This window comes from Diospyros lotus, chromosome 13, assembly GCF_014633365.1.
Source record: "Diospyros lotus cultivar Yz01 chromosome 13, ASM1463336v1, whole genome shotgun sequence".
Lineage (NCBI taxonomy): Eukaryota > Viridiplantae > Streptophyta > Magnoliopsida > Ericales > Ebenaceae > Diospyros > Diospyros lotus.
Genome location: NC_068350.1, coordinates 30,316,807 through 30,333,622, shown reverse-complemented (window position 1 = coordinate 30,333,622; position 16,816 = coordinate 30,316,807). Strand labels below are relative to the sequence as shown.

The 16,816-nt window shown below is 35.3% G+C and overlaps 1 protein-coding gene across 1 annotated transcript; it reads left to right on the top strand.

The window, feature by feature from the left end:
• Positions 1–14,279: 14,279 nt before the first annotated feature.
• Positions 14,280–14,930, top strand: LOC127788174 (uncharacterized). The gene has a single exon (XM_052316287.1). The coding sequence runs from the start codon at positions 14,280–14,282 to the stop codon at positions 14,928–14,930; it is 651 nt and encodes a 216-aa protein (XP_052172247.1).
• Positions 14,931–16,816: the final 1,886 nt, after the last annotated feature.

The window sequence follows — 16,816 nt, the reverse complement described above, 5'->3', positions numbered from 1 at the left end:
ATTTTAAATTGGTAGCCCTTGGCAATTAGCAAAGCCGTCTAATCCGATGTTTCCTCGTCAAAACCAATAAAGTAACAGCTACAAAATGACTATAATGCCCTACTTGAATTATTATTACCTTATCATCATTAAAGCCAAATCGGATAACCCACTTGTGGTTTATCACTTAATTTAAACAGCGGAGTCCCTTTTTCTCGGCAACCTCTGCGGATCGTTTCCGGTACAGGTTTAGTGCTTTATCGTCACTTTAGCCTTCGTACTATGTCATAGTCCCTTAAAACCCCCCTCCTACTTTCAGAATTTCACTGTTATGCCCCTGGACATGGATCCAATTATTGAAATGGCAACTTTTTGGTGAGGTGCTCAAATTTTGATCTAGTCTTAGTATTAGCTTTGGATCAAAGATTGAAATTAAAAAATAAAATAAAAAAAACGATACTGGGCAAGTTTAACTATACAACCTGATATAGCTCAGATCAGGATGGCTCTTCAAGTAGGGTAAATAAAAAATCAGTGAATTAATATGATGGTCATGCAAAGACATCTAATTTTGAATATCATGATGGCGTACTCCAATTTTAAGGAATGATGCACGTGCCAAGAGATAGAAATCTGAGACAACATTTTGAGAGAAGTTCATCGAGCAAAATACACAGTATACCCAGGAGTCACAAAAATGTATAGAGATCTTAAAGAAACCTGCTGATAGCCTGGTATGAAGAAATATGTGACACGTTACGTGGAACGATGTATAATACCCTATATTTTTGTAAAGATGCCACGTATTTTAAGTGAGTTTAAAATATCAAAAAATATACTTGAAATGGCAACAAGTGACAGAATCGGTCGTAGAAAGTGTCTTGGAGCTTAGATACCTAAGGAAAAAGGTATATCTTTGACGAGTGTCCCGATGTGAGATTTATGACACTGAAAGAAATAAAATAAGAGACGATTTTCAGTTAAGCTAAGTCGTAGTCTAAAAAGGTCGAATGATGGTAAGGGCTTCCCGAAAATCATACATATCGAGTAATTTTGAATTATTAATTTTGAGATTTTAAGTATCTCGATAAATTTGATGTTTGAGGGTATAATTGTAATTAGAAAAATTATCCAAATGAAATAAGGAGCTCATGTGATAAAATATTAAAGTTGAAAACTTGAAATATGCGCCAAAATGTCTTTTGGGAGAAGTTTGGGGTATTAGCTTGAATTTCAAAAGTTAAATTCATTCTAGGTTTGGATTTGAAAAGTTATTCATTATAGGTTTGAGTTTTTGGAATCCATGGCTTAGCTTGTGATAAGTGGCATAATGTGATTGGTTCAAGAAATCTATAAATAGAGACCATGAGTTAATCTCAAATCATTCCAAGAAAGTTTGAGAGTTAAGGCATTTTAAGTGGAAGAACTTGCTCTATAGAGAGGAGAGGAAGTTCTGCAAGAAGGTGGGAAGAAAGCAGCGGAGAACGAGCCTCGTCGGAGTTGCGAGTTTTTGCCAAAATTCGCCAAAATCAGTCAGAAAAAAAGTGAGGTAAGTTCTTTTTTTTTTTATAATCCTATAGAGGGGGAATAGAGGGTCGCGTAGGTTCAAACGAGAGTCGAATCAGAGTTAAAATGAGGAAGTTATGGCCGAAATACGAAAACGATGCGAAGTTGCCCGAATCTGCTGTGCAGCACATGAGTTACATGCGTTTGTACATTGCCTAGTCAAGGATTAGAGGACCTGTTCATATTGAGTAGGGGGCTGATAGTGATATTGGTTTTAAAATCCTTAGTGGATAACTAAGGTAGTGGATTAAGCTTGGAAGGCTAAACCACTATAAATCTCTGTCTTCACTGCTCTTTATACTTTCTCTTTTAAGTTTGCATCGTTGCACTTTTGACTTTGTGTAATCATCAATAAGACCTCATAATTATTTCTCTTTACACAAAAATATTTTCTCTTTCCAAAAGAATTTTTTTTATACACCAATTCACCCCCCCTCTTGGTGGATACCACATTAGCTTAAATCTATCAATTGGTATCAGAGCGTGGTTCCTATTTTTTTAATTAGGTCTAACAACCTAGGGTCAAGATCCACATAATGGCATACTTTTCTAGCTCCTCTCATCATGAAGGATAGAGTACTTCTCGTCCACCTTATTTTGATGGTACTAACTACAATTACTGGAAAGCTAGAATGAATATCTATCTTATGCAGGATTCAAGTCTTATGCAAGCTATTAAGAAAGGAGTCACCTTGGCTGACATGGAAAAGATGGACAAATGGACAGCTGAAGAGAGAATGAGTATGGAGACAAATGCAAAAGCAATGAACACATTGATTTGTGCACTATGCCCAGAGGAATTCAACCGAATATCAACATGCAAAACAGCAAAGGAAATTTGGGATAAACTGGAGGTAACTCATGAGGGTACAAACCAGGTAAAAGAAACAAAAATAAATATTCTGGTTCATGACTATGAATTATTTACTATGAAAGAAAATGAATCTATTAAAGACATGTACACCAGATTTAATGATATTGTTTCAACTTTAGAGTCTCTAGGAAAAACTTTTACAAATGGTGAAAAAGTTAGGAAGATTCTAAGAAGCTTACCTAGATCATGGGATCCTAAAGTCACTGCTATTACTGAGGCAAAAGATTTAGACAAACTTGAATTTGATAATTTACTAGGATCACTAATGACTCGTGAAATCATGATGAAACGAAGTGATAATGCTGAACCAAAGAAAGATAAGAATGTAGCCTTTAAAGTTGAAAAAGAAGAAAAAGACTCTTAGGACAGTGAAGATGATGATTTTGCTCTATTAGCTAGGAAATTTAAGAAATTTATGAAGAAAGGTAGGTTTAATCAAAGGAAGACATTTCGGAAAGAAAAAGATCAAAAAGAGTCTAATCCATCTAATAAGCTTCGATGTTTTGAATGTAAGAAGCTAGGTCACATTAGAAGTGACTGCCCTCAACTAAAAAAGATGGATCGCAAGGAAAGGAAAATGAAGAAAAAGGCTCTAGCTGCATGGGGTGAAGAAGATCTCTCATCAAGTGATGAGTCTCAAGATGATGAAGTTGCCAACATTTGCTTTATGGCCAATATTGAGGATGAGGTAAATTCTCAGCATCCTAATCTATCCTCTGACTTTACTTTTGAAGAACTTCATGATGCATTTAATGACTTGCTATGTGAATGTGAGCATATGAATGAGAAAAATATTGATTTAAAAAAAGAATTAAATTCCTTAGAAAATGAGGTAAATAATCTGAATGTTAAAATAGAACTGTTAGAAAATGAAAGAAACAGTTTAAGTGCTGAAAAGGAAAATCTTTTGAAAGAAAACAAAGACATGAAGGAATCGTTAGAAAAGTTGGTTGAAGGTAAAAATAAACTAGAAATGATACTTGGAGCTCAAAGAAACTTTGGAAATAAACAAGGAATTGGATTTGACCCATTCCAAGCAAGCTCTAGTAAGATAGTGTTTGTTAAAGCAGCAAACCAAAAATTTATTCAAAGAAAACCATTTTTCAAATCAAAGTTTTCAAAAAGAGGTATTACCTGTCACTACTGTGGAAAAGATGGTCACTCAATTAACAAATGTTTCATACGAAATTTTCCTCAAAAATTCAAATAAGTTTGGGTTCCTAAAAATGTAGTATCTTCTAACAAGAATGGACCCAAGAAGATGTGGGTACCAAAGGGAACAACGTGAATGATTTCTTGTGTAGGCTGCATTGGTTTCAAATGATCCAAGGAGCAAGTGGTTCCTTGATAGTGGCTGCTCAAGGCACATGACAGGAGATTAAGATCTTCTCAGCAACATTGTTCTCAAGGAAGGAGGTAAGGTTTTCTATGGTGACAATTCTCAAGGTAAGATTATAGGTATGGGTTCTATTTCTTTTGAAAATATTACTTTAGAGAATGTGTTTCTTGTTGATGGTCTTAAACATAATTTGATTAGTTTTAGTCAACTATGTGATTTAAACTATGAAGTTTGTTTTGATGCTAACTCTTGTAAAGTTGTGTGCTCTAAGTCAAAAGAAATAAAATTAAAAGGAAATAGAGTAGGAAACATCTATCTCACATTCCTAGAATCTCCCAAAATGGAAAACTGTTTAGTTGCAAATTCATCTCAATATTCTTAGTTGTGGCATAATAGGTTAGGGTATGCTAGTATGAACCTAATAAACAAGTTAGTGAAACATGATCTTGTTATTAGATTGCCTAAGCTTAAATTTGAAAGAGATCACATTTGTGGCACTTGCATGAAAGGCAAACAAATCAGTATATCATTCAAACCAATAAATGAAGTATCAACATCTAGACCTCTAACACTACTTCACTTAGACTTATTTGGTCCAATGAGGACTCTAAGCTTAGGAGGTAAACAATATGTCTTAGTTATAGTAGATGATTATTCTAGATTCACATGGGTAATTTTTCTTGCATCTAAAAATGAAACATTTATGTCATTTGAAATTTTTAGTAAAAGAATTCAAAGAGAAAAAGGCTCTTGTATTTCAAAAATTAGAAGTGATCATGGAGGAGAATTTGAAAATGAATCTTTCAAACTGTTTTGTGAAGAAAATGGAATAGATCATAACTTTTCTTGTGCTAGGACTCCTCAACAAAATGGTGTAGTAGAAAGAAAGAATAGATCTTTACAAGAAATGGCTAGAACAATGCTTTGTGATAAAAACCTTCCTAAGTACTTTTGGGCAGAAGCTGTGCATACTGCCTGCCATATTTTAAATAGAGTTTCAATTAGGCCTTTATTGAAAAAGACTCCATATGAATTATTTAAAGGAAGAAAACCCAACATAAGTCATTTTCATGTATTTGGTAGTACTTGCTATATTCTCAACAATGGAAAAGAATCTCTAGGTAAATTTGATGCTAAAAGTGATGAAGGTATATTCTTAGGTTATTCATCTCAAAGTAAAGGTTATAGGGTATTCAACAAAAGAACCCTAGTGGTAGAGGAAACAATTCAAGTAATAGTTGATGATATAAGCTTTGAGTTTCCAAAACCTAGAGAAGATGGTGAAAATAATGTAACTCAAAATTTTAAAAAACTTTCTATAAGACAAAATGAGTCTAATGCTCAAGAAAACGATTCAATTGAAGAAGATCAAGAACATCAATTTGAAAAAGAACCAACATTTCCAAGAGAAAGGAAATATGTCAAAATGAATGAAATCTTAGGAGATCCATCCAAAGGCATTAGAACTAGATCTTCCATTAGGAATGAATGCCAATGTGCTGCCTTCCTATCTCAAGTTGAACCCAAAAATATCAAAGAAGCTTTAGAAGATGAAAATTGGATTATTGCCATGCAAGAAGAACTAAATCAATTTGAAAGAAGTGAAGTTTGGAAACTAGTGCCAAGACTAAAGGATTATCCTATTATAGGCACAAAATGGGTATTTAGGAATAAGATGGATGCAAATAGAGTTGTAACTAGAAACAAAGCAAGGTTAGTGGCTCAAGGTTATAGTCAAGAAGAAGGTATAGACTATGATGAAACTTATGCCCCTGTTGCTAGGTTGGAAGCCATAAGAATGTTGTTAGCATTTGCTTGTTTTAAAAACTTCAAATTATATCAAATGGATGTTAAGAGTGCTTTCTTAAATGGGTATATTAATGAAGAAGTTTATGTAAAACAACCCTCGGGCTTTGAAAATCACAAATATGAAGACCATGTGTTCAAATTATCTAAAGCTTTATATGGTCTAAAACAAGCCCTTAGAGCTTGTTATGAGAGACTTAGTAAGTTTCTCTTAGAAAAAGGATTTAAAAGAGGCCAAATAGATACAACATTATTTATAAGAAGTCATGATAAGGACATCTTATTAGTTCAAATATATGTGGATGACATCATTTTTGGATCTACAAATAAATCTCTTTGTGATCAATTTGCAATTCTTATGCAAGGAGAATTTGAGATGAGTATGATGGGAGAACTTAAGTACTTTCTAGGATTGCAAATAAAACAAGAAGAAGAAGGTATATATATTTCTCAACAAAAATACATAAGAGATCTTCTCAAAAGGTTTGAGGTTCAAGATTGTAAACCTATGGCTACACCTATGAGTAGTTCTCAAACCCTAGATAAAGATGAATTAGGGAAAGCTGTAGATAACAAGCTGTATAGAAGTATGATTGGCTTTTTGCTCTATTTAACAGCTAGTAGACCTGATATTATGTTTAGTGTGTGCTTATATGCTATGTTCCAATCTAATCCCAAAGAATCTCACTTGAAAGCAGTTAAAAGAATTTTGAGATACCTAAAAGGATCTACAAATCTAGAACTATTTTATGCAAAATCAAATATTTTTAAACTAGTAGCATACACTGATGCAGATTATGATGGATGTAAAATAGATAGAAAAGGTACAAGTGGTTCATGTCAATTCTTAGGAAATTGTTTGGTATCTTGGTCAAGTAGAAAACAAAATACAATGGCTCTATCATCTACTGAGGCTGAGTATGTAGCAGCTAGAAATTGTTGTGCTCAAATATTATGGATAAAATACCAAGTAGAAGACTATGGCATAAGGCTTCAAAATATCCCAATAAAATGTGACAATACTAGTGCTATAGCTTTAACAAAAAAATCCAGTGTTTCATGCAAGAACTAAACATATAGAAGTAAAACATCATTTTATTAGAGACCATGTTCGAAAAGGAGACATAAGTCTTGAATTCATAGATACAAATCATCAAGTAGCAGATATCTTTACAAAACCTCTTGATAGAGAAAAGTTTGAATATTTTAGAAGTGAACTAGGATTAATCATAACATGAGTAAGTGTGTTGTGCTCCTTTCTAATGTTTGTTTTATACATATATATTATTGAGAAGGCAAAGATTCAATTCTGTCAAATCAATTTATATAATTGACAGAATGTTATCGAGCCAAAATTCATTAGTGATGTTTGGGGCATCTCTGCAAGCTTATCAATATTATTCTCAAATATAGTCGACAGCAGTTGTGCTGGTATTGACTAAGTCATTAAGAGATAGTCGACAGCAGTTTCAGCCTAGTCGACTATTCGCCTAGTGTAAGCCAAATTAGTCGACAGCTATATTGCATCTGTCGACTATTTCCTTGTTCTTTTTAATAAAATAGTCGACAACCCTTATCATCTGTCGACTATCCCATCGCGCCTATTTAAAGACCAGGCGACTATCGACCCCCTTTTATTTTTAAAAACCCTAACCGTCAGTATTGTTGTTTCCCTCCTCTCGAAGTATCGATTTTTCCTTTACCTAGTGCATTCGGTTATTTTGGTTTCTCGTGCTCCATCAAAGTGCCAAAGCATTTCATTTCATCCGCTATCCCTCGGCTCTATCTGTCGCCCGATCTCTAGGCCATTTCGCACGGTTACTCTTGCTCTGTCTATCCCTCTTGCTCTGCTTCGTGTTTCAATCACTCCATATGGCAAGGACTAAGAACACAGACAAGGGCAAAGGCAAAGGCAAAGGAAAAGGGAAAGAAAAAGAATCGGGTTCTTCAAGCCATCCTCTATCCCATCCGAGACCTCAACTCCAACTTTTCATTTCTGAAGAACAACAAGAAAGGTATTCCATGTACTTTGAGTCTCGTGAAGTCCTTGAAAGTCGTTATTTGGACTTATCATTTCTAGAATCCATTGGTTTTTGTAACACCCGGTGTAACCAGTGTTAAGAGAATAGGAAAGGAAGTGAGTATACTTCCAAAAATGCCCTTGAGGAAGTGATGATCCTTGAGATTGAGAATGCCCATGAGAAGGGTATTTTGGTAATTTGGATAGGAAAATCCAATAAAAAGAGTATTTAGATAAATTAAAAATAATTCCTATGTGGAATTAGGTGTATAAGTGAATAAAAATCCCAATATGATATTTATGAGGAAATATGTGGGATTAATAAATTCACAAATAGTATTTGGGAATTTTGGGGGATTCCATGAAGGAAATTAATTATGGAAATAGGGAAAATGGTGGATAATAAATTATTTGAGGAGAATAATTTAATTTTCCCTAAGTTAGTGAATTAATGTGGTAATGCCACATGGAGGACCAAGATAAAGAATTGGAAGCCAAGTTTGTGTCTTAGAGTGACACTTGGCATAATCTTGGAAATTTAAGAGAAATTATATATGTGGATTTATGAGTTGGAGAAGAAATTAATTAAATGCAAAAGAAATATTAAATGGTCTTTCAAGCATTTAATAAGAGGCATGATTATATGGATTAAAGAAAATCCAAAAAGAAAATGGTAAATGGTCACCATTAATGCCTTGAAAAATATGAGAGTTATTTAAATACATAAGAAAGTATTTATGTCTCTCAAATGTGATGTTGGAAATTAGTCCCATTAATTTAAATGGGAAATAAAGGAATTATGTCTCTCAAGTGTGATGGATGTGAAATTAGTCCCATTAATTTAAATGGGAAAGAAATGGAAATTAGTCACTCATTTATGAGTGAAAATGGGAGAATTTATTTAAATGAGAAATAAATAGAAATCTCCCAAGTGATCCAAGGGTTAGGATCAAGTCTTGAAAAGGGTGAAATATATCCAATGGCTTGGATTAAGTCTTGAAAATGATATATAATTGTCTCATTAAAGTAAATGAGAAAGAAAAAGAAATGTCCAAATGATCCAATGGTTGGGATTAATCTTTTAAAGGGATTGTGATCCAACGGTGGTGGATGAAAGCTTGAGATTGGCATGGATTGCCAACTCCTTAAAGTGTGCTTTCTTTAAATGGTGGAGATTAAATCTTGAAAAGGCCAAATGATCCAATGGATGAGGTTAATCAAGATGAAGAGCATGGATTGTGTTTTCTCCAAGAGAGGAAACTTGTTTATTTGAAATGAGTGGTGGAGATTTAATTCTCCTTAAGCACATGGATTGTGCTTTGAATGGATGGTGGAGATCCATTCTTGAAAATGGGAAAGGATAGTATAAAAAGGCAAGTGTGGGAGACTTGTCTCCCTTTTGGCCATTTGTAGAAATGAAGAAGGAAGGAAACAAAGAAAAGGAGAGGAAGGAAGAGTTGTCTTCCAAGAAGAAGAAAGGGAGAAAATGGAAGAATGGAGAAGAAATGAAGATGAAGCCAAGGTATGTTCCATTCTTCTCTTCTCTAATTAGTATTCTTGTATGCAAGATGAGTGACAAGTTGAAATGCCATTTTAGGTGGGAGAAAATGGGGTTGGAAGTTCTCTTGAAATAAAGATATGAAGGTTCAAGAATAAGGTAAGGGATGGCCCCAAGTGGTGGAGGCCTTGCATTGCATTGTAAGTAGGTTGCATAAATCTTTATGTATCTTTTTGCATGCTTTATTTGTTCATGAGACATAGGCCATGGGGGTGGGAAAGAAGTGGTAGGTTGATGCCTCAAACCATGTTGGGTTGTGAGGATGAAATGACCTAACCATACTTGCATGCATTTGTTATTACATAGACTTGTTATGCTTGTATTTACTTTGCATATGCACCCTTACTGAGCTTTTGAGCTCATGAGGTTTTATCCTCCCCTTGTAGGTTGTTCTTATGCCAAAAGAAGAAAAGGGAATGTGTTGGAAGCTTGTGGTTGAAGCTCATGGTGTATCATTTTATTTTGTTGTAAAGTTAAGGTTATGGCTTGAGAAGCCTAGGTTTGTGGTGTTCAATTGTGGTTTAATGGCTTAGGGAAGCCTATTATTGGTAAGTGCTTCATGTGATGTATGTTAAGGGTTGCAAGGGCTTGTGAAGGCCTAGAACCATGAATGTAATTTATTTTGGAATAAATTGTGAGTTTGGAGAAAAGAATTTTTGTTGTAAAAATAGGCTTGGAAATTGGAAATGTGGAAATTTTCAATGCATTTTTTTTGGAGTGGAATTTCTGGAAAATTTGGGGTTTTATAGCCCAAAGAAAAAAAAAAAAAAAAGAAGAGAAAAGGAGGGAACCAGCAGCTGGAAGCTGCTGGAAATCAGCAGCAGCAGGCTGCAGCCTGCGCGCGGGCAGGGCCGCATGGGCGGCCGCGCGCGCGCGGGCTGCCGCGGCCGCGCGCGCGAGCAAGCGGCCGTGCCAGCGCACGGGCGCGCGCGCGGGCGGGCGGGCGCGCGGCATGCGCGGCCAGCCCGCGCAGCCAGCGTCCAGCGGGGCCCCGCGCAGGCCCCAGGCGTGCCAGTGGGCCCCGTCGGCCAATTTTTTTTAAAAAAATGGAATTTTGGGATAAATTGGGGCATTTCTAAATCGATTTTGGGCCCCAGAGAAATTTTCAAAGCAAATGGATTTTCGGACATTTTTGGAGAAAACACCGAAAATTTGGAAAATTGAAAATGATGAGTTTTTCCTCCAAAATTGGTGATCCATCAATGGATTGGTTTAGATGGTGATTTTTGGAGCCCGGTAAAGTTCTTCGATGGAAAAGAATTAAAAAAAAAAAATGGCGGTTGGGCGCCTGAAGGAGATTTTCTTTATAACCAATGCGGTGTGGCTAAAGCCCAATTCCGCTGGCAAATCCTGGGATTCAGCGAAGGGAAGGACGAGCCTAGTCCCCACCTAGGGCGTTTCGTCTTGAAACATGGTCCACCCTTCGCCTAAGGCCGGGCAGGTGGACAATTCGGGTGATTGTTCACGAGTAACACCCGTAAGTGGGAGCGGGGCGTTACAGTTTTCCCTACATTCAGACATTTAAGGATTTCGGTTGGTGGGATTTCTTAACAATTCATCGATGCATATATGAAGATGTGGTTAGGGCTTTTTATTCCAATGCCAACAATATCTTTCATAAGAGAAAATCGGATAAAAAGTTCAAGACTAACATTGGGGATGTTCATATGGAAATCACCATGATGCTAATCCACGAACAGTTTAAAATCCCTTTAGATGGAGAGGACTATGCTTCCTGGACTCAAGATTTTCTTCAAGCCAGTAAAGAAGTCATAGGAGATGACTCACTTACATCTAAGATTTCTGACACATCCAAAATGGACTTGAACACTAGGATTCTTCATCTGATTTGTTGTCAAATGATTCACCCTAGAAATGGAAGTTTCTCTCTTGTTACAAGACTTGACTTGTGGCTACTCCAATGTATTAAGGCCAGGAGAAGGTCAAATCTGTGTCATCTGATGATTAACTTGATGGTAGGTGCTCTTTCCACAAAAACTAGGTCCCTTCCTTATGGTATGGCAGTCAGTCTTTTACTAGATCGTCTGGTTGGAGACATGGACAGTGCTAGAAAAGTATATCTAAGCCAATCTCAACACATTAATGACAAGACACCTATTAGAACTGGCTATGCACACAGGGATGGGGAATGGGTTAAAGCAGACCAAATTGAAAGGCCTAACAAGAAAAGAAGATCAGAAGGACCATCATCATCTCATGAAGACTTAGTGGTTCAAGGAATGGCAGATCTTAAATTAGATATATCAAGAGTTGAAGCTAGCCTACAAGAATTTTGAGAAGAAGTCAAGCTAGATCTACAGAGTCTTCATCAGTAGCAAGAAGACCTATCTTCTCAGATGGGGTACCTTATTCAGTTGTTCTCTTCTCAGTTTCCTCCACCTGCTACATCTCCATCTATTCCACCAGTTGACTCTCCTTCATCCGCTCAGTTTTCTCCTTCATCCATCTCTCCAGATGTTTAGATGATGCCCTCATCATACATTTCACTTTATTTTTACCTTATGTATGCTTGTTTTGGCAGATTTACTAGTAGCTTTTGTTATATGTTTTTGTTGCACTCAACTATTACTCTATGAATGAATGTTTTAGTATTGACATTTCACTCTTGCTAATGTATGTTTAAGTAGGGCTGAATGATCTGGTTGAATTATTTATGTGCACCTTGGTTTAAGGGGGAGACTCAGTGTGTTTCAAAAAAGGGAGTATTCTTATTATTTGATATTGACAAAAAGGGAGAGATAAAATGAGTAAATTGATTTTCACATTTTTCATATTTGTTTTGTCATCATCAAAAAGGGGGAGATTGATATTTCACTCTTAGTAATAAAATAGTTTTGATAATGACTATATGAAAATTAATTTCTACTATATGGATTATATGAATGAGAAAATACATTTTTAGTATATAAGTCTTAAAGCAAGATATGAAATTTTGAGTATGGATGAAAGAATGATTTGTTTCAAATTAAACTTTTGATAATCTCAACTTGCTTTAAAGATAATCAAAATGAGTTTCTAACAGAATCAATTAAGAATGTATTAAAAATTCAAGATTTTCTATAGAATAGTCGACTATCAGGATCATTCTGTCGACTATGCTTCAAAATAGTCGACTATTTTTTATGTTCTGTCGACTATTTAAGCATCTGTCGACTATTTTAGCATCTGTCGACTATCGAGTAAAAATAGTCGACTATGCATTCTGATCTGTCGACTATTTTTGTTCATAAAATTCAAAAATTTCTTCTCATTTCAGCAACTATCGACTATTCAAGTATGTCTGTCGACTATTGGATTTTTGTATTAAAAATAGTCGACTATCAGTATATGTCTGTCGACTATTCTTAGTTTTACTTGTAAAAATAGTTGACTAATCTTTTCTTCTATCGACTATTATGTTTCACAGATTTTATAACGGCTAGTTTTTGGTGCATTAAATGCTCGCCAACCACCCACAACGGTCCAAATTTCAAACATACCCACCATCAACTATAAATAGGTGGTTGAAGATGCATTAAAGGCTGCTGGAAAAACTATTGAATATCTTGAACGATCGTGCTTTCACTGTTACATCGAATTTCATCTTTTTTCTCTCTGTACTCTCATTTAAGAGGCTTTGATATATACTGTTCTATTACTTTTAAGCCTCGTTTATTTATTTAAAGAGAGAAAATTGTAACTAAGAGTTGTACTCTTAGATTCTCTACTTCGTTGTTTGTATTTCTTCCTAGCAGTAGCTAGAGGGCCCATTAAATTGGGAGGTTGTACATTGCCTAGTCAAGGACTAGAGGACCTGCTCATATTGAGTAGGGGGCTGATAGTGATATTGGTTTTAAAATCCTTAGTGGATAACTATGGTAGTAGATTAAGCTTGGAAGGCTGAACCACTATAAATCTCTGTCTTCACTGCTCTTTATACTTTCTCTTTTAAGTTTGCATCGTTGCATTTTTGACTTTGTGTAATCATCAATAAGACCTCATAATTATTCCTCTTTACACAAAAATATTTTCTCTTTTCAAAAGAATTTTTTTTATACACCAATTCACCCCCCTCTTGGTGGATACCACATTAGCTTAAATCTATCATCGAAAAGTGGTTGCGCGTGAAGGCATGTGGCCCACCTTTCCAAGGTGCGTGAGGGCGCCTGAGGGGCCCATTTTTCTTCAACTTTTCTAGTTTTGTCTCTACTTTAATGCCATTCAACCCTATGTAAACATATTTGAGGTTAGATTTACCAAAATGCATGTTTTCTGTAGAAACCTAGGCCGTTTGTAGTGAAATCGTACCGTCCAAGAGATAAAGCAACAATGTGAGACTCCTATATTCCAAATCCTATTTTTTATTCTCTTATGAGAGACTTCTATTGCATGAGACGTGTTTCGTGAAGTTCTTATACGTAATCTCTTATTATTCTTTTACGTGAAATCATATTGCATATATGAAATGTATTTTTCTAAAAAATATATGCTATTGGCTTTTTAATTGTTGCATTTATAAAATTCGTGTGGCCATGCTGTTGCACCTATTTGTTAATGGCCGAGGGCAAAAGTCGGATATCCCCCGAAAAGAAGCCATGCGTGCGCCATCGAGAAAGCTCTCATGGGGAAGATCGTGAGTCTAAGGGACAACGGATGTAGTGTTTGCATGAATTCTATGAGGTCGAACCGAGGTGGCATGGTTGGGGACCTCCCGAGAGGCGCTATGCATATGCCATTGAGAAAGCTCTCATTGGAGGAGGCTGACATGTTTACGAGGCACTTCGGAATAGTTCTTATTATTTTCCTCATACGTTTTATACTTGTTCATGCATTGATATAAATTGTTTTTTTGGAGTTTTTCACTAGAAGATTCATTTTCTAATTAGACTATGTCGTTGGAATATTCAAATGTTCAAAGGGAAAGGAGGTAGCGAAAGAATAAGCTTAATTTACTGTCTGTAGCATGTTTAGAATATCTTTATTTATGTGTGAACCTATGTATTTTTTGGATATGTTTAAGGTGTTCAGTTATCATTTATGAGAGATGATTTTCTTGTAATACATTTTGTAGACATTTATTTACGATTTTATTTTGTAGACAGCTTAATTTACTGTCTGTAGATGATTTTCTGGTTCAATGGAGGCTGCTGGGAGGCTGATTGGAAATTGGTCCAATGGTGTTGCGATTGATTTGCATGCTGCCTACGAGTTCCTTCGGGTGAAGGGTCAAGTCAAAGTTTGGGCAAAATTCGTGTGGAACCCGTGCCTTATTCCGAAGCATAGCTTTTTGCTGTGGTTATGCGCTAGGGGTCGTTTACTCACTCGTGACAGGTTGCTGTTCCTGGATATTGATAGGGCCTGCCCTTTTTGCTGCGTGGTTGAGGAGTCTTCAGACCATTTATTTTTCCTATGTTCTTTCAATAGAGCTGTTTGGTTGCAGATTAAAGTGTGGTTTGGGATGTCCAGAGTCATGTCATCTATTTCAAGCGCCATTAAATGGATTAGCAAGGACGCCAAGGGCTCCTCATGGATTTGCAAAGTTAAGAGAATTGCTTTAGCTTGCTCAGTCTACCAGATTTGGGGAGCTAGGAATTGTCTAATTTTTTATGGCATTCGTCCTACCGTCGAAGGCCTTGTTTGTAGGATTAAAACCTTTGTATACAAAGTAATGTTCACTATGTATCCCCAGGTTTTAATTCATTTTGAGGCTTTAGCCAGTGATCGTTCGTTGTTTGTTGGCTTCGGCCTTGTGCCCGGGTATGCCCGGTGTACATTGTACATTTTTTGATCTATATATTTACCTTTCGATAAAAAAAAATAAAGTATTATGATTGTAAACCACATCAGGTTCGATCTAACTTCCGCATTTGAAATTTTAACACCTGTCTTACCTATTTAATATTGGGTTTGTTAAGCTGAGAATGTGAAAATTAGGATTTTTGGAAATTTATGTGATGTATGACAGCGATTGTGGTATGAAAAATTTTTAAATTTCCGAAATCCTAATTTATAACACGCTCGAGAAATTTGGAGTGTTACACGATGTGATACTCGCCGATGCATTAAAATTGAACATCAGCGCTAGGAAGATTGTTGCAACCATTGGACATTCCTGAATGGAAATAGGATTATGTTACTATGGATTTTGTAACCAACCTGCCACAAAGTCCTAGAGGAAATGATATTATTTGGGTAATAATGGATTGATTAACAAAGTCAACTCATTTTTTACCTGTCAAGATAGGACAACTGATACATGTCTTAGCACAACTATATATTAAAGAAATTGTTTAGTTCCATGGAATTCCTGTGAGCATAGTATCTGATCGAGATCCGAGATTTACATCAAGATTTTAGGAGAGTCTTCATAAGTGCTTGGGAATGTAGCTAAAGTTTAGTACAACTTATTATCCCCAGACAGATGGACAGTCTGAGCAGACAATTCAGACACTTGAGGACATATAAAGAACCCGTGTCCTAGATTTTTCAGGAAAATGGGATAAGCATTTGCAACTAGTTGAATTTTCTTACAATAATGAGTACCATAACAGTATTGGAATGGCGTCCTATGAAGCTTTGTATGGATGAAAAAGTTGAACTCCCATTTGTTGGATAGAAATAGGAGAGACAAGATTAATTGGACCTGAGATAGTCCAAGAAACCACAGAGAAGTAAAGAATAATCCAAGAAAGAAAAAAAGCCGATCAGAGTCATTAAAAGTCATATGTTGATCGACGAATTTGAGATTTGAAGTTTCAGGAGGGTGATAAGATGTATTTGAAGATTTCCCATTTAAAATAGTAATTCAAGGAAAGAATAAATGAAAATTAAGTCCAAGATATATCGATCCATATGAAGTTCTAGAAAGAATCGGACCAGTAACCTACAAGATAGTATTGCCAATAACCTTATCAAGGATTCACAATGTGTTCCATGTGTCCCAATTGCGGAAGCACGAGCTGAACTTTACCCAAATCCTTTAGAATGAGGCCATTGAAGTACGAGATGATCGCAAGAAACAAGTTCGGAGGACTAAATTTATTTTTTGGGTCAAAGTATTATTAATACATTATCATTTAACACCCCCCCTCCCCCGGGTCACCCCTTTGTGAATCCCATATCATATTATTAATTTTGTTTTAATTATATATTAAATTATCTAATTTTGTGGTAATATATTTTAATTAAATTTAAAATTAAAATATCTCATTTGATGCATAAAAATTTTATTTTTACCTACAACTATATTATTAATATTAATAACATATTATTAATTTATAAATTAAATCTAAATAAAAAATATAAATTTTATTTAGAATTTATTAACAAAATGCCCCCAAACAACCCCCTTAACACCCGCCCCCTCCCCTTATATTTAATTTTAATATTTTATAATTAAAAGTAAATAAAAAATTTAAATTTATTTAAAATTTTACCCAAACAACCCCCCTTCCCCCGTCGCCCCCCTCTGTTAATCCCAGTGAATATAATTTAAATTTTTTTAATTAAAATTAAATAAAAAATTTAAATTTAATTGTGAGGTTTAAACAATCCGACTGAAACCTTCTAACTCGCCTATTATTTATCTCTGTATTATAATAATAACAGAATATATAATAATAATAATAATAATATATATAAAATAAACAATAATAACATGCATTAAATATAAAT

Coding starts and splice junctions, on each gene's coding strand:
- LOC127788174 (XM_052316287.1), top strand. CDS start 14,280: ATGGAGGCTGCTGGGAGGCTGATTGGAAATTGGTCCAATGGTGTTGCG.